At 38.7% G+C, this 25955-nt stretch overlaps 1 protein-coding gene across 2 annotated transcripts in view; it reads right to left on the reverse strand.

The window, feature by feature from the left end:
* CCNY (cyclin Y) overlaps positions 1–25955 on the reverse strand; it is a 125787-nt gene that overhangs the window by 11343 nt on the left and 88489 nt on the right. For both annotated transcript variants that reach the window (XM_085050340.1, XM_085050341.1), the window contains 5 exons: positions 18007–18107; positions 15545–15580; positions 11663–11720; positions 11442–11561; positions 862–1028 (listed from right to left, as the gene is read on the reverse strand). In XM_085050340.1, the coding sequence (XP_084906466.1) occupies positions 862–1028; positions 11442–11561; positions 11663–11720; positions 15545–15580; positions 18007–18107 (482 nt within the window). The remainder of the gene's footprint in view (positions 1–861; positions 1029–11441; positions 11562–11662; positions 11721–15544; positions 15581–18006; positions 18108–25955) is intronic.

Here is a 25955-nt window from a genome sequence, read left to right on the forward strand (position 1 = left end):
AATTATAACCATTCCTGATTAATATTGTCATATGGCACAGTCAAACCTGTGACTCTGTTTCAAGCTGTTCAGCACTTCAGCTCATGGCCCAGCTTCAGGAATACTTTAAAAGCACCCAGCTTTGCCTTAGAGGAGAAGTGAATTTCTCAAAAGCATGAGAAAAGGATCAAGGGAAAAAGTGACTTTGCAAAATCATTTAGGAAACAATCAAACAGTTAAGGAAGCATTAGCAAGTTATTCTGCCTGGAATAGTATTGCACACAGAAATGTGAAGGGCCTGATTTGGGTTCTTGTCCATCTTATCTCCCTCTTTTATTTTGGAAACCTCATTCAGGCTGGATTTTTAACATATTGAAAACTAATTCAGCAGACTACCAGGGGAAAAGACCTCAAAACCCAAAAGCATCCGCTTTAAATAATGACAATAAATAAGTGGGTGATCATCTAAAGGTTATTAAGATCATCTAAAGGTTATTAAGATCATCTCTTTTCCTGCCTTACATGTCTGTCTGCATCTATATGGAGAATTAGCATGACAGTAAATGATGCTGAAGTGAATACATGAAGGCTCACTGGATGTGGGGATTTTTGTCAAACCACACATTTAAATATTCTGTAGATCTGTTTTCATTACTGTGCCTGAATATCCAGTGGTAAAATACACTTCAACCAGAAAACAAATATAATTCATGTCTCCAATGCAAGCAGCTGTCAAGCAGACCTCATGCCATCTATCAGCATTCAGCATGTTTAGCTACAACACAAATATACAAACATCATATAATTTATGAAAGACTTCCCATCTCCCTCACAGACACAGATCTTGGCATTCATTGACAAAGATAAACAAATTGCACTCACATGTCTTCAACCGTGATATCCTTCAGGATCTGGCAGTAATCCACATTCCACACTGCCTGGTCGTCCCAAACTTTAGATGCCAGTAGAATTGCCCCCAGTACTATTCGCTTCCAGTTTGCTGGACAAATATCTATCTCTGCATAAGTTAATAGTCTTTCAAGATACACCTGTGGAAACACATCAAAATCAAGACTTGATCTATTTTGCTGTTAAGTAGAAATGAAAAAGAAAACTATTCCCATTCCAGTCATTCTAAGACAGCAATTTGCTTTCAAGAAGATTCTTTTATGATAGAAGTTGTAGGTTTCAATAAGTATGTTTATGCCAAGCTCAAAACTGGAGGAGATAAATCCACTTGAGTTTGCCTTTGCCTTCTGATCCTATTACCCATTTCAAGAAACCAGACACCCCACTATTAAATTCACCATTTCATCTTTAGCTGTGATTTGCCCCTGCCTACCATTCTAATGCTAAAGAAAACCTGAACATTATCTTATAATACTGTAAAACAAAACAACGCTTATTGTTCAAAAATTTATTTTCCTTCTTAAGGAAGGCAAAATGTTATTGAAGCATCAAACTCCAAATTATGTGTCAAGCCCATTACTAAAGACAGATGTTTGACTTTTTAGTTAGAGGATTGTTCTGAAAAGACTTCGATGTATAAAATTTGATTTTGGGAGACTGCAGAAACACCAAGCTCAGTAAGAAGGTGGCAAATGGATCTCCCCAGCTTCTGCACCACCTGAGGGTTCTGTGTAAAAGGTTGTCTTGTGCTTTCCAGTCAGCATGTGTAAACAAACCCCTTACACTCTGTATTGCACAAAGCAACCTGTCAACTTTGCAAGCAAAACTGCTCCTTGAATTATGAAAAGACAGCATTCCCTGGAGTTGTCCCTGCAAAGCAAAAAATTTCCTTAAAGCAATACACTAACATAGGGAGCTTCATAAGCAGAGAGCATATGGAAGCTGTAATATTATGCCACTCAAATTAGCAGACAAACTTAATTTGCTTCACATCAGTGCAGAATTTGACTCTCTACTGTTAATGCAAAGCTTTTAAATCTCAACTTTTCATATCCAGTTTTAGTAGATTTTGAATGAATACTCCACATCTGAAGATATATAAAGAACACAAAAATCAGAAAATAGGTCTTTTCTTATGTGCAGCTCTAGCTTAGAAAGAGAGAAAAGAAAAACAACGAAGTAAGGATTTTGTGGGGGATGAAATTCAAAGGCACTTAGATAAGAAAATGTAAACAGATAAGACTTTTATTGCAAGGAAAGACACAGAATCACAGAATACTTTGGCTTGGAAGGTTCTTTAAAACCCATCTAGTTTCAACCCTCCTGTCATGGGCAGGAACACCTTTCACTAGACCAGGTTGTTCAGAGCCATGTCCAGCCTGGCTGTGAACACTTCCAAGGATGGGGCATCCACTTCTCTGGGCAACCTGTTTCAGTGTCTCACCCCCTTCACAGTAAAGGATTTCTTCCTAACATGTAATCTAACCGCTTTCAAGTTAAAGCCATTTATAGCCCTTGTCCTATCACTAAAAACCCTCGTAAAAAACTCCTCTCCAGCTCTCCTTTAAGTACTGGAAAGCTGCTGCAAGGTTTCCCCAGAGCCTTCTCCAGGCTGAACAGCCCCAACTCTCTCAGCCTGTCCTCAAGGAGAGGTGCTCCAGCTTCACCACCCTCCCTCTGGACTTGCCCCAGCTGATCCATGCCCTTCTTATGTTAGAGACCCCAGAGCTGGCTCCAGCACTCAGATGGGGCCTAAGGTGAGCAGAGTAGAGGGGCAGAATCTCCTCCCTCCCCTGCTGCCCTCGGTGCTTTGGATGCAGCCCAGGACACTTTTGGCTCTCTGGGCTGCACGTGCACACTGCCAGGCCACATCCAGTGTCTCTCCAACCAACATGCCCAAGTTCTTGGCAGAGCTGCATTAAAACCATCCTCTGTTCACCCTGTATTTTGTGCCTGGGATTGCCCTGACCCAGGTGCAGCAACTTTCAGGTGGCCTAGTTGAACTTCATGAGCATTGCACAGGCCAACCTCTCAAGCCTGTCAAGGTCCATCTGAATGACAGGTGAAATTACACCTCAGTATAAAGGCAGTATAAACCTGCCACTACTTTCCCACCAGCACATACTTGAGAAATCAGCTTTAAAACTTAAATACAAGTTTGGTAAGACACTAGTCCTACATCACCTTCATTACCATATTGATGCATCTTCCAATAGCATGTTGAGGGTGGTGAATAATCACTCTTGCTTCCTTGGTGATAACTTGGGATAACTCCAGATACACTGTTTGCTGGAATGAGGCTCTTTATCATCCTTTGATAAAATTGAGGATGATAAACAGCTCTCCATAATAAAGGCACTTAGTGTAGCTTTTAACTCCTTTCTTGAACATGCCTTAAATGAGCATTTTATTTTGTTCACTTGCTGCGGCCTCCTTCACTCAGTCAGGTTTTAAGTATATGTGCTCAAGGAAAAGAAGACAGGAAAAGAATGAGACTTCTTACAGTAAACATTTGTAAAAGTTTAATAAGGTCCTTAGCCAATGTGAGAACTCACTGGAATCCAGGATTTGTGACATCGTCGGTGTATCTTTGGGAGACATTAGAGTAGGTCTTCAACTTTCAATCAAGCTCGCTCAGCTACACACATAGTTTTTCCTCTAGCTCTCCCTATCTCTCTCTCCCAGAGACAACCAACTGATTGCAGACCGGGAAATTTAGGCAGAGGAAAGGCTGGAACATGCTTGAGCTCTCAGCCTGCTGATGTAGAGCAACCTCATAACAGCAGCACACAGAGAGCCAAGTAAGCTCTGTCTGCAATGTAAATGTGCCAAAGTTTGTTGTTCCTGACAAATGGAGCTGGTTTCATTTCAGAGCATTTCAATATACCATGACCTAGTGGGACACAGTACCAGCCCATGAGGTCCCATGATGAGACATCAGAGGAGGACAGGTGGAGTCTGCCATGCACTCACTAGTGCAGGAGGTGCTTCTGGCTGCTGCAAAGATGTGCTGAATCAGGAGAGACTTTTGGAGAAGGGCCAGGTGGCTCTCAGCCCATTTGAAGAGGAAGGCTGGTGGGGTGGTTAATCACTACGCTACTCATCCCAAACAAACTCATAGCTGGTGGGAGAACACCACCTGCTTCTGCTGGCAAAAGCCAGAGAGTCTTCCCACACACACAGGCAGGCATGCTCTACCTCATTTAAAAAAAAAAAAATCACTGGAAATGTTGGCCCTGTAATGGTAAATGGAAATACCATTTGCATGCAATTATGTCTACCCATTGAATAGTGTCTTAAACACAAGGGTCACTTTCTTATACATGGGTTTTGTACCAAGCAGACTGGGATTCTGAGTGTACTACGTAGTTCAGCGTGTTTGTCTCTTGCAATGAACTGCACTGGCCTAATTTTCAATAGCAAAACACTTTCTATGTTTTCTTTAGAACTAGCTGCTATGAAGTCATATAATAACACTGAATTTCAAAAGGTCACAGTAGAAGATTACAACTTGCATCCCAGAATGCTGGAATAAATTTGCTTACGTGTCAAAAAACAAAAAATGCAAAAGAAATAACGTGAGAAACCCTTTTTTTTTTTTAACAAAAATCCAAGAAATATCTCTCCTCTGGATTATTTTGGCAGGTGCTCATTTACAGAACTGGAACTAAAGACCTTTAGTACCTAGAGGTTGAATACTATTTGCCTCCACCAACTTTTAGCATATCCGCATGTATCCATGCTCAAGAATGGAACTAAAGCTTAAAACAAATTGAAGTTCTTACATCATTGCTACTTTTTTTTCAACTTGTTTCATCCTTTGCAATGCCAGAAGGTAAGCTTTTGTGGCGTAATTTTTCAGTACTACTACTAAACACTGAAAAGCTGAATTCCCAAAAGACTCAGGTTTTTCTGCCTTAATTCAACAATTAGTTGTGCTCTAACACTTCAACAGCCATTTTCATCACATTTATCATTGCCCACTTAGTTCTATGACTGTATATACAGATACTTTTTACAGAATGATAACAAGGCTATTTATATAAAGCTACTGATGCGACATGACCAAAAACTTTCAGTGGTTTCAGGCTAAGAACATATCTTTCTGAATTCTTCCCAGCTTGCAAAGAACAAATACAACTCAGTGTTAGTAACAACAACACTACAATATTCAAAACTCATTTGTACCATCATTCAATTCCTAGCTGAAATGAAAATGCAATTCTGATTGGGAAAATGCCAATGGACATTGGTTTGTCAATACATTTTATTTACAAACTCAGTACCTCAGAGTCTGGTACCTCCATTAATGGTCCACTGCATTTGGGAATGAACCACATGATTTTACATAACTGTCTAACAAGCTTTGATAGACAACAGTTGCACCTCATTGGAGACACTTTAATAGCTGAGCACAGATCAGAAGATACACTGCAGAGAGTTAAGATTTCAGAAGAGCAGTATTGGATCATTTTCCATCTCTTCCCACAGCCTCACACCAAGATTTCACAATGACTGACCTTTATACTTGGAGTATCAGAAAATTATTATTTAATTGTAAGTGAAAGCAATTTGGTGATTTGCCTGTGTTAAAATATCATTTATCTGAATGAAAGAGAATTTATTTCTACTAATTAAATAAAATTACCACTCCACGGGAATAGATAATCCCAAATTGGCTGGAAGTTCAATAAACTCTGGAGAGGTTCATTAGCTTAGCTGTAGCACCACAGGAATGTAGTTAAATGGCTTCCAAAGCCATTTTAGGTCCAGCAGAAGTACAGAACTGATTTGTTTCAGCACATAAATATCTGCCAGAGCTAAAGCAACTCCATGCTGACCTAGTTTGGATGCCTCTGATCTTGACTCCCAGGACCTGGACTTGCAGTGGCATGGTGGAGAACAGCACTAGCCAACTATTATAACCAAGAATCCTGGGGGGCTTTTTTTATCCAAACACATGACTGTAACATGGCACAAACTATCAGGATCAGCAAAGGCATCCCAGGTCCAGCAGTGCTGCTCCAGCAGGGCCACTACTGAGCTTGAGCTAATCCCCAGGGTGATTATTTGCAGATGGGTGAATCCATCCTGCTCTTCCCAAGTGTTTAATAGTAACTAACCACAGTATCCAGTGTTGTCCCAGTTATCTAAGATGTCACGCTCCCTGTGATCCTGGATAGCAGAGTGCTGGTTACACAACATCCTAATCAACAGAACATAAATCATTTGAAGAAACTGAAAACTAAAGATAGCACTGAAGAGTTCAGTTTTAATTAGTGTGAAACAGCATCTCATGTTTCCCATCTCAGAGGATATTATAGTGGACTTTGGACATTATATAATACATTCAAGTAGAAAGAAAAGTTAAAAAAGTGGAAAATATTTCTCTTTTTTCTCCTCTTGAGGAGGATATATATCAAATATGAATGTGTCAAATAATTTCATTTCCGTATTCCATAATCTCAAAACCCACTCAAATTTTATTAAAAACTATGGGGTTCTTACAGAGGTTTTGCTTCTTTTTGTTACTTTATTTTGAAGCTGTTCAACATTAATTTCCAGTACTCCACTACACTCTTATCATATTGGAGTTGCAGTCTAAGCACTCAAAAGACACCAGTTCTTTTTTTAGTTCTTCCCTAAAACAATGGAGAAGGCTTTCTGCAGAGGTTATAAAATTTCCATCCTCAGAGAAACTGAGAACTCAACTGGTCAGGCCCTGATCAGCTTGGCTGTGCTCTGAGAAAGGCCAAACCAGACATGACCCCTAGAAGTCCCTTCCAACCGAAATGATTATGCAATTATATTTGTATGCAGCCCTAGAATTTGCTGTAGTGCCACATGAAGAGGTCAGGAGTTGTGCACTGCCCCCAAGGAAGCTGACTGGGAGTCTCAGCACACTCAAGCAGTCACTGAGGACTAGCACTGACATTACCAGAATAATTCTGGATTTTGAGGCAGCAGCAAGAGCAAAGCATTATCTTCTCCCCTGGGGTTTTTATATGGCTTAATGTCAAATTCTGTCTCTATTTTACCAATAAAACTCTAGTGGCTTTAATTATTTCTCACTTGATTTACATCGACAGGAAGGAGACAATGGCTTTGCTATTTTAATTACTATAATTGAGAATCTACAAATTAACCTGTATTTGCAAACCCCTCATTCCCTCCCTCACCAGGTAACCCACATTGTAAGTTGCAGGAGCACAGAGTAACTAACGAAGATATTTCCATCCCAACATACAATGGAGAAATACAGAGTCATCTCTTTCTAATGAGAAAGCTTCAGTGTGTTACAACACCTTGAAATTAAAATGATATCTTTATAGAAAAGATTCAAATTGGTAGCAGGTCTCATACAGCCAAATCACGGCTCTAATCCAATCACTAAACTGCCATATGCTCTGTTCTAAGCAGTCAGCCAGTTCCCTACCACGACTCTCCAGAAATAACCATGGTTTGCAATTGCCCAGCTGGGCATTTAAAATATTCTACAAAGGTCTGTTGCTACCCATTTGGTGGAAAAGGACATCACATCATTGTGGTCCTTGCAAATTCATCCTGTTTTTATTTCTGAGACCAAATGGTGAAAAGAAGTAACAAAAGCAGTCATGGAGCTGTGAAAAAAGGTGAACAACTGCAAAGTATCATTATAGATATTTATAGCAAGCACTAATGGAACTGAGAGAAAAGACACAGATCTCCAGGTTTGCCTCCTAATTTAGCCATTTTAAGACAAATACCTATAATACATTTAAAATGCACACAAGCTGTTACACAATATTGACTTTCCAGTCTAAAACTGGGATCAGTATTCGTTCTTTGCCCACACAGGAGCTCAAGAGGCATCAGCAAACAGACACCCTCTTCTCTTGCAATTTAAAAAGAATTGCCTCTCAATCCCCACCTGAAATGCTCTCTCTTCATGAAGTCTTTATGGACTCTGGACACCTTCTTTTGTATTTTCCTTTCCTTTTAAACAAGCATTAGATTTTTTATACATCAGTTAAAATATACTTTTTAACCAAGTTATTTTATCAGTATTCAAAAGTAAAAATATCCTAGTAAAAAGAAACCATTTAAAAACTTTCTCTGTTCCTCCAAACACACAGAAAACAAAACAAAATTCTCCTCAAATGCAATAATTTTCACAACACAGCTCAGCAGTATTCTCTCTTTAACTAGCTGCTGAAAATGTGACCAAAGAATACAGCAAGAACTCAGGAACATCTGTCTGGATTAATTAAATCCCTGTTTTTCATAAGGAGAATTTATTCTTACGTACTTCAAATTTCAAATTCCCCAATTTCAAATCCCCTCACAGTCACAGTATGAATTTTATAACGTATTTCAAAAGAATGGTCCTCTGAACTTCTCAGAAGAATTCAGCTCCATGCACTGCACATATTAACATATCACTGTATCTGATCAGTCTAAAGCATACAGACCCAGCATATTTGCAAATGCAAAACATGTCCTCTCTGAAACTACTATGGACACAGAAGTATATTAGAAGAGCCTTAAATTTGGCCTGTTTGCAAAAAACTCAGAAAAGCTGTCCCAAGGCAAAGCAGAAAACTTGGACCATTCTGCTCTTCAGGTCTGCGTCATAGGATTGTTTTCACAGAACACATAAATAATTAATTCTCCTGCCATGCAAACACTGTATTGTTTTCCTGCTGGTATAGGTAACACTCCTGTTCACATTTTTATTTGCCATCCAATTAACAGATTAACACAAATACAACTTCCCACCTCTGCTCTGGAGGACATGGTGAAGAAGATACAGGCATTTCTCAGTTTTAGCAAAGGTGGGAATACTCTGCGGGGCAAGAGAGACTTTTCTCAGTAAGTCAGGTCACAGAATATAGTTCAGCTGTTCACTGGGATTAGAACAACTATTTGCAAGCTTTAAATTGGCAAAACAATTATTAAAACTAATTTTATGCTTATGGTGTTATTTTATAAATAAATAATGTGAATTAGTATTTAATTGTTTCAACCTGAGATTTTAATTTTCCACCTATCAGTACGGGAAATCTCTTGGCAGCTCTGGAGGCTGTGTGAAAATTAAATTTTTTGTTTAATTATAAATTGGTTTTGCTGTAATAATGGAGGCTTTAATTGAAATATTTTAATTAAGTGCTTGAAGCCACACAATGCCAGCTTTTTGCAGCAGACTAGCTTATGTCAGGGTCTGGAGTTTCACACTTAGTCAGCTCCTGTGCAGAACACAGACTGCTGAGGAACTAATTGTTACTGCTGCTTTTACCTGGTTAATGCATGTACCAAGACAAACAGTGAGTGCATTCAACCACCCACTCTGGTCCATGTTAATAATGTGGGCAGTAAAAATGGGTGCTTAGAACTGTTTAAAAATAATTAGAGTCAGTGAAAGAAGGATAAAGCTGTAGCATCTTGTTCAAAATGTCTCTGATCCCCATACTTCCTGCCTTCTGGCAACCCTCCCAGGAGGAACAAGTGGCAGACAGGGCTATCAGATTGCTCTCTGATGGACAGCCAGACTATGGCAAAACATAAGCTCCAGCAGGGAATGCTGATCTACTTCTTCTCCAGACAGGATATCAAAACTGAAAGCACTTGCAAGGTTCATAAATAGCGGTATCAACATTATTAAGATTTCAGGAGTGTGGGAAGGGGGAAAGGGTGGCTTGCTTTTTCACAGGTTAGTTTCCACATATGAGTATTTCAAAAACAACACAATCTGTCTGGGGCCCCTCTTGATGACACAAACAAATAAAGAAATGGGATCTAGAAGTACAGAGGAAACTGAGAACAGCGGCAGCAGAATTTCATACATGTAAAACACTATGTAAAAACTCAGAAGGTTTCTGGAAAGAGGGGTCAGGCAGGTGCTATTATCCTGACAACACAGGCAAGAATAGCAAAATGGTAAACACTGATCACCTGCCCCAAATCTGTCCTTAAACATCTGCACGGCTGCTCTTAGAACTAGGCTGTAACATATTTTCCTTTGAAAACTAGGTTATAATACATTATCCTGTGACCATTGTACTGGGTTAAAAAAAAATCCAAGTCCCTTAAGTTTTCAAGCACTAACAACTATGGAAACTGTTTCTGCAATATAACAAATTAAGCAAAAACATTTCTACTTCATTGGAGATCACACCAAAAGAGTTGCTTGCAAGAAAACCACACAAGATCCAGAAGAGGCAAGGAAGTAGTTATATAAAACTTGTAGGAAAGAACTTTCCATGCATTGCAGTAACAGAAAGGTAATGCTATTAAAAAAAGGGAAAAAAGTCCCCTTTCTCTCTACTAAACAATGCCCTCATTGATCAAATAACCTAAGATTGAATAACAGATAACTACAATATGGTATTTGACAATGGATTAATTAAATTACAGAAGAACACACTGATTCACACAACATATCTTGCTTCCAGCAGAAAACACTTAGGGAAGACAAGGAAGAAGGACAAGCACTTAGCACAATTATGTAAAACAGGCAAAATGTCATTTCAGAAAACAAGCAATGGCTCAGTCAAACAACTAGTTAGAGTAATACTACAGAATGTAAGGGTGGAGCACTGTAGGGTGTTTCTTGTCCTATTTCTCTCATATTCTTGTTCCTTACTGGCTAGTACAATTCATTTTGACTGTCTGAAGGAGAAAAGCCTGCCAACTAATCTTAGAAGCCAAGGGAAATAGATTAACAGAGGAAATGAGTAGGCCTGGGCTTCAAAATCCACCTTCTCCAATTACCCCTTCTTCCATCTAAGATGCATAACTAAGCTGTTATAAAACCACATGTTGTAGTGGTAAAAAACCGTTTTGTTATTTTATAATCTCTGAGTGAAGAACGTGGCCAAAATTGTGCCTGAGAGCTGAAGAGACCTGTCAGAATTGGCAGGATATAAATTTCAAGAAAATTAAGAAATTCCCAGCTGGTGGAGATCACTTTAGCTCTTTTAATCCACACTGCTATGCTGATCCACACCAGCTGAAAATTTGAACCTTCTTTTGTGTTGTGCTATTTTTAAGTAGCTAAACTCCAGACTTGAGTACAATTGTTCAATCCCATAACAAGTATAGTGGATGTAGGAGAGAGCCAACATGTCCCAGTCACTCACTCAATCCTTCATGTGCCTGTCAATTCTTATTAGTGCTATCAAATTACCTACAGCTGTTCCCAAGTCTCTGCTTGAGAGAGATACACAGCAAACCCCCCAAAAGTTGAAGCCCTTCTGCTTTTAACATTCCCTCATGTTCAGACCACCTATGCCACCTACATTTTCTATGAGTCACCTTGGTGGCCTGTAACACTAGCACTCTGTGAGGGCAGGACCTCAGGTTTTGTGTCACATGTCACCCAATCTCTCCTTCCATCACTTACTCTACCCATGAAAATGAACTGTGGCATCTCTTCCCAACAAGAAATTTCCTCGGTCTCCATAGTGAGAAAAAAATTCCCTGGCAGCACCTAGATCTATTAAATCATACAAACCCAACCTCAGAGAACAAAAGTGGGTCTGTCAGATGGCTGATGTCATCCCTCAGACACTCACCAGGGTGACAATGGCACATTCAGCAGTCAGTTGAGCAGCACTGAACAACGTCCGGACAAAGCGGTAAATCTGTTTCTGCTCCGGGTCATGTTTGTCGTAGTCTGGTGGCACTTCGGATTTCTAAGGAAGAAATACTTCCAAATAGGTGACTGAAACAAAATGAAGCAGACAGAAAAGAAAGACAGTTCACATGAAAGGGAAGGAGAGGCAGATGAACTTACCGAAAGGGGATGAAGGTTTTCATCAAAAATATCTAAGAGCATTCTTCCGTCTGTGTCCCTAAAAAGTATTAAAACCAAAGTACTGTCATTATCTGACCACAACAGCACACAACCCTCACAGACACAAGTGCACCATGAAAACATCAACACTCCCCATGCTGTGGGTGCTTCGAAAAACTGATGAAATGTGATTTTCAAATAGAAGTGGGACCTATTCTGCCATAAGGCTCTCATGCAATATGAAATTCATATTACAAAGCATGCTAAAACATTCAACTTTCAGGGCCCAGGATCCAGAGCTTTTGTGCTCTTTACTGTGAGGCTTAAGAAGTACTACTACAAACTTGTGATAAAATCACCCCAGCTTACTCTCCTTTTTTTAACTTCATCATGTCCACCCCTGCAATCTCATAACTCCTCTTCCTCCCTTATTACCAGCATTATAAATGCTTACTGATTTGAAATGCTATTTTTACAGTATTCTTTTAGTTAATACATACATCACTTTTAATTTATTTGGAAAACCCTATCATACTAATGATTTCTTAAAGCCAAAAGAAGCACATACCAAAAAAAAATTCAGACAAAATAATATTCCTATTCAATGGGTTTATTTGATGTTCCTCTCTCTCAAATCCCTGTAGCTCAATATCAGCATGCATGTTGATGCAAATTCACAAAGCCAAACATCCAGAATGCAATATAAGATTTTTGCTGTATGTAACTTTGGCAAGAACACTAACAAACACAAAACCAAGTGGTATAACTGTACCAGTTAGAACTGGCACTTTCTGGACAGATGCATCCATGTGACCTACTTATTACAATCCCATTGTTATTTTTAGCATCCCTGGTACTCTGATCATACAGTTCTTAAGAAAGAAACCACTGAATGTGTTTTCTATCTTTACTCAGCAGCACATGTCTCTCAGAGCACGCAAACCACAAGTTTTACAATGGATTCATGTTTGCAAAATGTATTTATTAGCAGCTAACATTTGAACCTCAACATCTGAACGTGACATTTTTTCTGCTAAAATGGAGGCTAACACTGGAAATAAATACGTTTTTTAATATAAAAAAGGAGTACATAAATTAAAACACACAAACAAACTTGACTGGGGTAATTACTAGAAAATTCCTACTGGGAAGGACTGTAGGCCAGACTCTTTTACCCCTGCATAAAAAAAACAGTATCTTAATGCAGAAACAGTCTGGAATGATTGGTGTGTTGCAGTAAACTATGGCACTTCACAGTGCAAACAGAGAAAGAAATAATTTCCTATTTTATTTCTTCAGGTTGTAGGTACTGTATGCTATGAAGGCATATCTGACTGCCCTCAAAGATCTATTAGAAACAAAAAATTGAGAGGTTTTTGTCTTCACTACTGTTCACACTGTACTCTTTCAAAAATGGACCATCTACTGATTACCCAAGCATTCTTTATGGTTAGTTTGCTGGAGTTTATTTTATTTTGTTTATTTCTTTAGCAAATTCACCAATGCTTTATGCACTCCTTCAAAAACAAGATGGGTGTACTTTTTCACCACTTGTTGAATAGCTAAGCATAACAAAACATGCAGAAAACTGATCATTATAGCCATGATAGGAGACACTGGGGAAAGGAGGAATGATAACTAGAATGTTACAATCAAATGAAATGTAAGAAACATATGAAGAAATATTATATTTCATGTATAGCTTCTCCAAAAAAATGAGACTGGTGAAAGCTTGAAATATTAGGAAGTAACTTTGTTTTAAGTCTCCTATGCAGGAGAATAGGACCAACTAACTATTTTCTCAAAAGAATTCTTCTCTGGCTTGACTCATTTTCTGTCAAAATGAACCTTGAGTCTATCTAAGTTACAGTGGTTTCATACTCCCCATCCCCCATAATGAACCAACATCTCCCACATACGTCAACAACTTCCTTTTTGGCTATAATAGCAGGAAACAGAACATATGTTTTGCTCTTGCTGTTTCAGCAGCAAGCACAACTGAGTGCTGTTATCGCATTGTCCCTGCATTCCCAAATCAGAGACAACCCAAGACTGAACAGTCGTTTCACATCCCTCATTTCAGAGCTGCTAATTGACACACGTGAGCCTGGCTCCAGCATCACTGCTGGGACCATCTGTCCCAAGTGCAGGCACAGCACCTCCCCACCCCAGGCACATTCCAGGGAAAGCAGCAGTAATCAGTTTCCTGAATAAATCACCTCTCCATCCCAAAAGTGAAAGGACAGATAGCAACTTTCCCAAGAAGGTAACATTCAGAATGCATTTGTTTTCAAGATGCTGGCATAGGACTCTTTTATTTTATAAAGGTTTAGTCTCTCTGTCTACCAGTTGTAGGTCAAATTTGCATCAAGCTCTGCAAGCCCATGAATGGGTGTAATTAGTTTACCACAGAGAGGAATCAGCTCCATGACAATCGGCATAAAGCAAGTTAGGTGTGCTGTGGCTCTGGATGCCTTTGGCTCTGGATTCTTCCTGCTCACTTGTGAGCTCTTACTGAGGTTTTTCACCCTTTATTGTCCCTAACGTGTCCCATTCTCTCAAGCCTTTCACTCAGCTGGCATGATACTTAAAAAACACTTAATAATTTATTTCCACAAAACTTTGGAGTCCGAGGATCTTTGAGATCTCTATTATTTAGTCAAGCATAGCAAAAATTGACTAGTTAACCGAACTAATCCAGGGACCATGGAGAAAAGAGGGAAAAAGGAACCACAGATGGATAAACTTGTAATCCAAGCATGACCACTCATCCCTTATTTCCTGATAAATGAGATTAAAAATTTGAGAGAAGATTTCACTCCAACTTTTGCTTTATACATAGCCTTGTTTCAGTCCAAGGCCCACTGATGTCTTGGAAAGTCTTCTAAGAGCTTTCAGCAGGAATCAAGCCCTAAGCCTTTCTGCCCCTGTGCACATTTAAAGGTTTCTCTCGACAGGTCAGCCTTCTTTCAAGAAGTGTGATGGGTGCCAGGGACCTGAACCATGGTCCTGAATGACGTACGAGCTGAACTTTAAACTCATGAGTAATTCCTTTTGTTCTAGTTGGACTTCTTATAGCCCAGAAGAAAAAAGCCTAAGTGGCTGGGTAAATCAAGATCTAAGCCAAGTTCTCTGAAAAGGCCACTGGAAAAACCATGGATACAAAAGTCACCTAAAGTATTTATATAATCTCTCCCAGAAATGTCAGGAAATACCATTTTAGGATACTGTGACATATCATCAGGACAGGGAATTAAGACACAAAAGCACAATTCAACATGAAGTTCATTTATGTGCCAAGTTACTTCCTAGAGCACTTTTTTTCTATTAAATTTCAATCAACTTGACTGAGCAGAGATCTAAAACATACTACACCAGAAGAGATAAGCCAGGACCTGCTCTGTTTCTGAGGCATCTTGAATTACATCTGTTCACAATGTCACTCTTACTGTATAATTCATGGGTTTTATTTCAAAATCCATTAACTAACTGATCACTGGTAACTGTTAACTTTACAAAGGTGCAGCTAAAAATATAAAACTGAAAGACACTATTCACAGTTTTTTACATGTAATTGCAACACATGCAACAATGCAGAAGTGCCCAGTGCATATAAAACCAAACACTGAACCATCAGAGCTTTTCAATACTGAGCTGTACTTTCAGAATTTTTATGGTACTTAATCCTCTAATTTTAATTTTTCTGGGTAAAATAATTTATATAGAAAATGTGTATGTTTCTTATTGCTAGCATGGGAATTAAGAAAACTACTACCCAAAAACATTTTGGAAGAAACAAAACATGGATTTTTAGGGTTTGGGCAGTTCATTTGTTTCAATTAAAAAACGTATTTTCAGTGCAAGATTCCATTATTCACATACCTGTTTTTGATGTGGTAATATATTGCAAGAGCTACACTGTAAAGAAAAACACAGAGTTAATATCTCAGGACTGTCATATTGTAGTTTCTGTCATATTACATGTAAATTTAAAACCTAGCACAAAGCATGACAAACAGTATATGCTCAACAGCCTATTTGCTTTTGTTCACTCTTAGTTACCAGGAAAACTGCTGTAAATAGACAGTTTTATAATATTTGTTTTGCACATTCCAACTACATCCTTTTTACTAGTATTAAGGACTTTACAATAATCTTCACATTTCACGTATCAAGTTGTGCATACCTTCCATTTAATGCCCTACTCCAATAAACTCAATGATTAAACTCTTACTGACTTCCAAGACTGAAGACAAAGCATCATGAACATTGGACATTCTCTTTTACTGTTTGCTAACGCTGCCAGGCTAACGTTAAATGTTTTAATCACCATTTGCATATGATTGTATATTTAATTCCATTAGCTTGTGTCTGTCTTTGTGTAGCTGCTCAAACAGCAGACTCAAATACCACACTCCTACAGTTTTATGGCATCAAGTTACTTATTTTAACTCAGGAAAGACGACTCCTTGAATAATTTACTGCATTATGCATTCCCCCTATTCCCAACCACATACCAAAGCACCCCTGTTTAGATTCTGCACACAGACAAAAAGTGTCTTTATATTCACAGAAAATTAAGATTTTGATTACATACACAACTAACCGATCTCATTCACATTTGAGATGGAAGAAAACTAAAGCATGGATTCTTATGATTATTCTACAGTTTCCAACTCACAAGTCATGCTTCACTCATTACACAGCTTTATTGAAGGATGAAGCCAAGACAGCACCTTCCCTACTTGTTGCAGCAGCATAAAACCAATGTAAGCTAAAGGGGAAAGAGGATGGAGGAGGGAATTCACTGATTCTCTTTGTAGACCATTTGTTTCATCAGTGATTCATTGTAAGATGCTTATATCTTATGCTGATACAAAATCCCCCCCTTTTTTTTCCCTGAAAGACCTTTTAAGAGTCAATTGCTGCTCTCTAATTTTATTCTGGAATTTTTACACGAAAACTGAGATACTGCGTGGTAGGAAAACAATATGCTTGAGCTAAAACATTAGTAGAATTTTAAATTATTTCTGCTTTGGTTGGGTTTTTTTTTTGAACAGCCATAGAGTGGAAAATATTTTTCTCAGTTAAAAGTCAATATATTTTACTTAATTTTTATGAGCTTTTACCTGGCCACATTAGAAGTTCTTAGATCATAAATGCTTTTTAAATTTGACTTTTTTCTACAGATACGTATTTAAGGAATCAAGAGACACTGTGTACCAGGGACATTTAAAGGCAGACCACAGTCATTACTGAACAAGAAAAACCCATATTTATGAATGAATTTGATTTGACTGAGAGCTACTCACAAAATGAATTAGTCTTAAAATTTAATTTTAAATTATGCCCCTAGGAACACACCTGGAGCTCCAGTTCACTTTATGAAAGCAGATGCAAAAATCTATGTGCTGAGCTCTGCTTGGTGCCCATATGGTTGACTTTTTAACAAAATGTCAAACGAAGTTTAGAAAATATTTACTATTTGGAAAGCGTCATCAGAATTTGAAAGTCTCTCAGAGCTGTAATAGAGCAACTCATTCAAGTTTCATTCTACCTTTCATACTGCTTTAGCTGGTATTAAGTGTACAGAAAAGATGCTTATGGAGCTTTCCATCACCCTACCCAACTACCCTCTACTGCTTCAGATGCTCTAGTGGATGCAGTAATATTTTAAACACACCAGTGCATAGCATGACCCAGATGAGATAAATGAGCAGAGCAAACTGCCTCCCTCTTAGATTTACCTATGTGCAACAGTCAGAGTCTTTTCCTGCAAAGACTGCAAGGTGTGGGGCAAGAAATGAAGTTGTACTACAAAAGCAATAATCCCACAATCTCCTCACCCTTCAACCTGTTAAATGTGCAGCCAGACAGAAGAGCCAGAGGCCCTGTGTGCCAGAGTCCAGTTTCTCACCCTCTGTAGTCCCTTTTCAAGCCCTCTGACCCCTTACAGCCCTTCCCAGGCTGGCAGCCTTTGCACACACCATGGTAATCAGCCTACAGACAACTCAAGAGAAGCTATCAGCAACCATGAACAAAGACCATAAAATGCCTGAGCATGTGGTCTCCCTTTATTTTCCCCTTACTGTACAAAATGTAAAGAACAATGCTCTACAAATATCAATTTCATTTCTCTCCGGAAGTAAAAAGGCACCAGTGAAACTTAAAATGTTCATCTGAGACATCACCCAGTGACTCTGGAGCACAACTGATTAAATAAATTTACTAGCTCAAAAACTAAAACCTTTGAAGCTTGCTTGGTAATGGTTCAGAAATACATACACATAAATACACACATATAATGTAAGTACTAGCAAAAATAAATAAATTGTAAAACCCACCATTTGATGGTATACTTGAGGTTCGGTTGACTGACTGTGCTGTCATCCAGGAAAATAGTGGAGCAGGAACTGTACTTCCTTCTCAACTGCCCAGGAGGATGCTACGAAAAACATGCAAAAGAACAATGGCAATTATGTAATACCAAAGGATTTTTGGGGGGAGATGTAAAAATTTTAAAAGACAAATTTCTGTCTCTCAGAATGACACAGTAATGTGAGCACATTTTGAAGCAGTTCAGAAAGTTCAGACATAAGTAACAGTGCAAAAGTCACAACAATCCCTGCCTGAGACTTGCTAATCCTTTCAAAGTCCCAAACTCCCCGCCATCCCTCCTTCCCCAAAACCATGCAAAAATTTTTCTGCAGGCTTACTCAAATACACACATACACTTGGAAAGCAGAGATGAACAAGACCAATATTTCTGCCCTCATTCCAAAAGAGTAAGTGGAAGAGTGAAAAAGAAATCATGTTAGCAATGAAGATTGGTATAGCAACAGATATAAAATCATGCTTGCAGAAAAAAACACTTTAAAACCCTCAAAAAAGTTCCTAACAGAATGAAGTAGGGGAAAGAGGTCTTTATAGTAGAATTACTAAATTAATAAGGAGAATTCAGAAAAAATAATTAACCAATAATAGATTGTTATCAGAAAGGAAGAAAACTGATCAAAGGACAGAAGGAAAGAATTTAAGCAAATAAAAAAAGCCCTATCTCAACAGAAAAGGTTTGCAATATATTTCAATAATTTTTATGCACTATCATAGAAAAACATTGGAAAACTCAGCCAAAAAACTGCATTTGACAACACTGCTTATTTCTGAACATTTTTTAGCTGAAATGGCTTCTCCTTCATCTGTTTAGAGTAGTCAGCATTCCACCAGTCTAAAGAGAACAGGTTCACCACACCAGCTAATAGCTATCACTGTTATTTGATTTTATCTTTCCTTATTCCATCTACACTAGCAAATAACTTGACCAAGAACCTGTGTCAGGGAAGTCAAGACCAGTCAAATTACACATTTAACTCACAACAGAATAGGTTTAAAGCTGAGTTGGCACATCAACATGGAAATTTTAATGTCTTACAATTAATGCTGTTTCCAGTGTCTCAGTGGAGAGACCAATGTCAATGCCATCAGCAGAATTCACAGGAATTTACCAGCTCAGAGCAACTGAGTATCCAGGATACAGTCCTGTGACTCCTACCTCAGTACATCTTCCCCTGCCCATTTTCCAGAACAGATATTATTACAAGTGCCAGCACCCATCACCTCACTAACGCTCCACTTTCCACAGGCAGCTGACTTCTCAACAGCACTCACTACACAGACAGACTCCTGGTAAAACTTACACACATCTAAGTTGTCTTTCTGTATTTCCCAGCTATGAGTGAAAAAGCATACAAAGTCTTCTGTTAATTGAAAAGAACTCCAACATTAGCTGAAGCTGTCACAATTGTAGAAACATTATGTTTGAAGTATCTGAAAGCTTACCAACAAATTCTATCGAGGTCCTTCACTTGACCAATAAAATTGTAGGCTGAACTGCTTTTCTTGGAAGTGAAAAGGTTTACTGAGAAAATGAAAAATACCCCTTTTCAAAAATCCTCCAGCACTTTGGAAAGGTACTTTGAAATACTTTGAAAGCTGACAATCCATCTACATTCCAAGCTATTTTATGTGAAGCAAGGCAACAGAGAGAAAAATTCGAAGCACTGCAAATATTAATGCCATAAAATTTATTATCTAGCATTGATGTATACAGAGAGAATTACTAGGGGACTGGTGATTCATAGCTCTATTCTATTCTACCTATCCTATTCTACCACATTTTAGTTTAAATATCTGGATTAGTCTGTTGAGTACCTGCCACAGGCATGATAAAGGCAAAGCAACTTAGAAACAGCAGAAATGAGAGTCTAGTGGTTGGAGAAAAAAAGGGAGACATACAGATATCTCCACATTGTTATTAAAAAAAAAACTCACCATATAGAAAGTTTTCTTTCTGCATAATATGTATCAACATGTTTTAAAGGTTTAGATAAAATTAAAGATAAATGTACTGGATTAATTCAAGGGAAACACAATTAAAAAACAGGAAACAACTCTGTAGCAACAGCACTATCAGATTTAAATTTTCTTATGTAAACAGCAGTCTAACATTTCACAACGTCAATAATTAGAGCCAAACACCTTATTTCTGAAACTACGACATCAGAGAACTCATCTTGGATTTTCAGCCCACATCACACTTCATTAGGCTTGGAACTTTTCACACTTCAGGAAAATACGTGGTGTCTCATGCCTCACTTTCTGTTCATAACAACTTGGCAGGAAGGAGCACCTCTCCCAGTCAGAAGAATGGTGCCAAGTATAAAACTACACCCTTGGGTGAATATACACACACCTGTGCCATGGGAATAACTGACCTGTGGGAGAACAACATTCCCAGCTTCTATTCTGATGTCCAACTGCAGCCATATGATGCAGCAGGCAACAGATTTTCTTCCTTTTCCAAATTGCTGGAAAACACCCTCGGTTTCATATTTTACCTTGACTAAGCTGGGAGACATCTGAAGTCCCATAGTTCAGTCAAACAGACTTTTCTGATCCTCCACAAAATGCTGCAGAGGAACCTTCTCCATCCTTGCAAAGAACATAAGAGCTTACTGAGCATCAGCTCGGTATTCAGCACTGTCCTATAGACAAACTCCCTTTTGTGTCCATTTCAATGGGATTAAGTCCATGACCAAAATTGTACAGGAGCTTAATGCCTTTGAATTTCAAATCCATCACAGCTGACCACAAAAACTCTCCCATTTAGACAAGTCAAATAGGGTCTAATAAAGAAAAATCAGAAGACCTGAAAATTACTATAGAGCCTTTGGAGAAATTAGCCAAACCCTCTAATGAGCTCCTTCTAAGGTTCTATGCCACCATAAAGCTGACACAGGGAAAAGGACAGACTGGTACACCTCCTTTGGTAAATCTGCATATGGAAATATGAGCATAGGACACACGTGGAGCCTTGACAACTTCTGCTATTACAACTATTTAAAAATTCAAAGCACCTCATTGATATGAAGCGGGATTCACTCTACTTGTATTTTGAGTAGCCATAGTACTATTTCTGATTGCAAGCTGAGATTCTGTAGATGTCACACCTCTCAACGTCAGCAAGACATCCAACTTCATCTCACATAAAATTCCCAAGGGGCAAACCAAGGAAAACATGGCAGGTAAAAACTACTTGGAAAATTATATTCTGGTTACCCAGGGATCACTTTCAAATTGGAAGGTTGAAGTAATGAAGACATTCCACAGAGGTCCAGTCTGCTCCATATAAAATACTGAGCAAAAACTTTGATCACAGTATCAAGGTATTTTTTATTGAATTTGCAGTTGACATTAACTTACAGAGGACATTTTTCTAAAAAAAAAAAAAAAGGAATACATCAATAGAATTTATTGAATTACCACGTATGCAACAGGGTAGAGCACCTGTCCACTCTGCTCAGCTGGAATTTTATGTCCAGTTCTGGACACTGTATTTAAAGAAAGATGAATTTATTTCAGAGAGTCTGGATGACAGAGAAGCAATATCAATCAGAGATTTGAAAAACCTGATTTAGAAGGGAAAGCTGGAAGGCTGGAAAGGTTTTCTCCAGGAACAAAGCAACAATAGTGGCCTTAAGTCATGTTGAAGGGAGTTCCAAATAAGAGGACATGGTTCTCCATGACCATTGTGGACGGGGTAAGAAAGAGCAGACTTATATTTAACTATGGAAAATTAAGATTGGACATGAAAGTGTGAGAGGAGGCAATGGCAAAAAAACCCCAAGCCACCACCTTTTTCTAATAGCAGGGATAGCTTAAATAACTTGAGCAGTGATAGAATCTCCATCACTGAAAGTTGTAAACAAGAGATAAAACAAATACATGCCAGGAATAGCTTAGACACAGGCTTCTGCTCCTAGAAAAGAAATCATATGGACCAATCTCTCAAGAGGAATTCTGGACAGTTTTCTATCATTTGGTGATTTCTTTTGGTGAAGAGGATTTGTAGCTCCAGAAGCAGTTGCTATTTTTCTCCTTTCAACTAAAGACATTCACTAAGAAATGCTGACATTATAGGTCACAGTGAATACAAAATAGGTGTTTAGTGGAATTTCTTTCTTAACAGGAAAATAAGTAGAACAGAAAACTCTACTTTATAACTTCCTAAGTTTTTGTTGAATGTGTTACAGAAAAAGCCACAAAAGATCAAGGTTCAATGTAATTCCAATATAAAGGTGTTTCTAGCTCTTAAGACTAGCAGTAGCTTTCCCTTGCAAAGCTAGTATTAAGCAAATATCACTGCCTTATTTTTCTTCCAGCTTCATCCTGACACTTTCCAATTTTCCAAATCCTGGGTGCTTTAAGATGTTTGAACAACAGATTTCTACTTAAAGTTTACATAAAAACATTTTATCAGAAATCTAATGGCTTTGTTTGCCATCAAAATAATTCAAACACTGCAGAACTGCTTCTAGGTACCTGCTTTAAAAGGAATTACAATGAATTTCCAATTTTTTCCCAGTGAGAATATACAAGTTAGTTTCTCTCAGGAAGCATCACACAGAAATTAAATTTGTGGGGAAAAAGGAAATGTTTCTATTTCTTTTGTTAAAACAGGCACTTCAGGGGGGTTTTGTGTAGAAACATCTAACAGCTGGTGCATACTGCCCAAAACCCACACTCAGAATTGACCCCAAGGGCCAGCTCTGGCCTCTTTAGCAGCACTAGTGTGGCTCTCTGCCCTGCTGCTCAGCAGGATTTATTCATTTGGGCACAACACTCCCCTAATGAAGCCACACAGCTTTTGTACCAGTGCTGGCCCTCAGCCAGCCAGCTTCAAGTTTGGCAAAGCAGCTTCAGCCTTTTTCAGTGCTCTTTTGCACTTGTCCATCAAAAGAAAATCTGGAACTTCTCTGCTAAATAATGATAGTAGTGTCTCTTCTTCCTGCGAACCAGGTGTAAGTTAGTGCATGACTTTCAAAGGTATTATTAAATAATATTTTCCCCCATGGAAAAACTGAGGCTTACTTGCACCCGTCTGTGCAGACATGCCCATTAGCTTCCAGGCAGTAGAGGCTGGCCAAGAAGCTAAAAGGCAAAACTGGCATGCGAAAGTGCACATGAAGCCAAATTACAGCAGCAAGCAAAATTACCAGGACTGCTTCTGACTTGGAAAAGGGAGGTTCCTATCTTGAGGATCTTCTGTTGCTTGAGGACATGATTTAGTTCTGACAACATTTTTCACAGAAGAAACATGATTTTACAGGTCAACAGAGTGCTTCCAAAATCAAGCAAGCCATGCAACACAATTCTCCACATGGCTCTGGGAAGCTCTGCACTTATTTTCATCTTGCATAATGTCAATACAGCAAAATTTTCTACCTTTGATGTAGATATATTCGCCTGAACAAAAGTAATAGGAAACTGCATCACTGTATGCTCATCTTCCTCTGCCAACAACTACAATTTAAAAAAACCAAATCCAACCCAACCCCTCTTAAGTAATATCCCTTGTTCCTCATGATTTAACTTTGTCCTCAGTTGATTACTTTCACCAATGTTTGATAATGTCCAAAACCAGTCTAGCTGACACTAGGTCTGTACTTGCACTTTTTTTTACTCTCAAAGCTTGTCCTTACTTGTGTCAACTATAGAAAATTATGTCAGCAAACCAGTGAGCTCCTGAGGGACTCAGCAACCATCAGTAAACTCCTCTGCAGCACATGCAGGCCCTATTTAACCACTGATAAAGCACCCTGCTTTACAAACCTGAAAGATTAAATATTTTTTTGAATGGCTAAAATCAGCTCAAAGGCTTATATTTACAAAGCGTGTAATTGCTACTGTTGTGCAATTTCACCAGAGGGACTTTACTACATTCCCAGCAAAGTAAGTATTACATAGCCCCTTGTAAAAGAACTCTCCTGCATGTTCTCATTCTCCTTTAAAAGTTAGCTTTTGTTTCTCCCCATAGAAAAGTTTATCACATCATATAACTTAGTGCCTTGAGGCTGACAGGAGAGGTAAAATTCTTCACCCTAGAGGACAGGAAAAGAAGCTAGGGACTAAAAGACTTTAGAAAAACACATTTCAAACAGTAGGTTTAGGTAAGCCATTAAAGAAAACCTGTTAATTTTAATTTACCAGATGCCTGGAAAGAATCTTAAGCTGCATCCATTAGGAATGGCATCAGCGCAGGGAATCTGCTAAATGGACAGGTGGCCAAAAAAGGCCCCCTCTAGACCTGCTTTTTTCTGATCTTGCAATGAAGAGGAGCAAAGACTACACTAAGCAATCTCTTGAAGGAGAACTTCAAGAGCACCTGACAAGCCACTAACCTATCTTCCAGTTTACCTTGTTCTTCTCTTTGAGTAAGGAATGTCAATTAAAATATCTCAAGGAATTTGGACAGCAATTATAAGCCTTTACAACAGCAAGCCTCAGGCAGTCCACTTGAAAACAACACTTCACATTTTATGTTGTGCTTTGCTTTCACAGATGTAACTACTTTTCAGACTATGTTCCCAATTCAGCATGTATCTTATTTACTTGTTAATCACTAGTTGCAAGTGTTTGATTATCAGTCACATGTCCAGCAGTTTTACAACAGAGAAGCAGAACAGCCTCTTTATTCAATCTGACAAGAAAATTTGGGGGTTACATAGGAGTAAGTGCCATACATCATTCCAAATATGCAAATAGGCTCACAGAAATTGCTCCTGCCACATCACATACAGCAAGACTCCTCTGTTCTCTGCAAGCTCCCAGTAGTGTGTCTGGAAGAAGCTTCCCCTGACGTGAACCACCACAGGGTCACTTACAAGGACCAGGGCTGTGACATGAGTGTTGCTCAGTAATGTTTCCCCGGGATGATGAAAAAAGAATTCTGGTCTATACACAGATGTTAGTTTTTCTACTTCAAATGACAAAAACACTATTAGTCTGCTGGAACTTGAACATCCAGTTGCAAGTACATTATGTCCTTTTATTTTCTATCCCTTTTCCTACCCTTTATCTTTGTTCAGAAATATTCCAATATGCAAAAAATATCTTTTATTTCTAAGGTGTATTACTGCTCATAAACATAGATTCATTTTAAAAGCATATCTTGCCTAGAATGGAAGAAATTATTTGGGCTAACAGAGCGTTTTCTCCTGTCTGAAAATTTGTAGAAAAACTTGAAGGAGAAAACAACCTTTTTTCTCCCCATCCTGCTCCCTTCCTTGTGGCTAGCACAGTTTTTCCCATGGGAAGTTTTCTTGTGTTTTTGTAAATAAAGATAAAGTTTGGATGTTTTGGAACAGTGTCCCAGAACTTGGACAGTGCAGGCCTGGCCAATCAGGCCTGGGGGAAGGCTTCTGACTGACCAATCTGGGTGACTTTTGAGAACTCTATAAATGTGATGAAATCAAAACAATAAAGGTCATTCCTTCTTGCCACCGAGAACCGATGCATTCATTACTCTGCTAGCTGCTCAACAGCGACACTTCCTCTGCAAAAATCCAATCACTCAATAAAAAGAACTACCTACTGCAAACAATAATAAAAGATTCACTCTTTCTCCACCACCTCCTCAAAAAACACAGAACATGCCTGTCTTCCTGTTTGCTCTCCTTGTACAGGCAGAGATACTGATGCAATCTCTCTTCTCTGAGAAAGGAAACGCCCCTATCTCAGTCTGCATCTTTATCCCTCTGAGCAGCTTGACTAAGCAGATTAAAAGACATGTGCACACCAAGGCAGCATGAAAGTCATAACAAAAAACAGTGACTGCCAGTGCAATGGGAAAGGGAGGCAGTTTGCTGTAACTGCTTAGCAATTAAAACAGGCTGGAAAAAAGCAAACAGGTCAGGTACACGGTAGGTAGGGAACTTCCAGCACCATTCCCAAC

This window comes from Lichenostomus cassidix, chromosome 2, assembly GCF_008360975.1.
Source record: "Lichenostomus cassidix isolate B80296 chromosome 2, HeHo_3.0, whole genome shotgun sequence".
NCBI lineage: Eukaryota > Metazoa > Chordata > Aves > Passeriformes > Meliphagidae > Lichenostomus > Lichenostomus cassidix.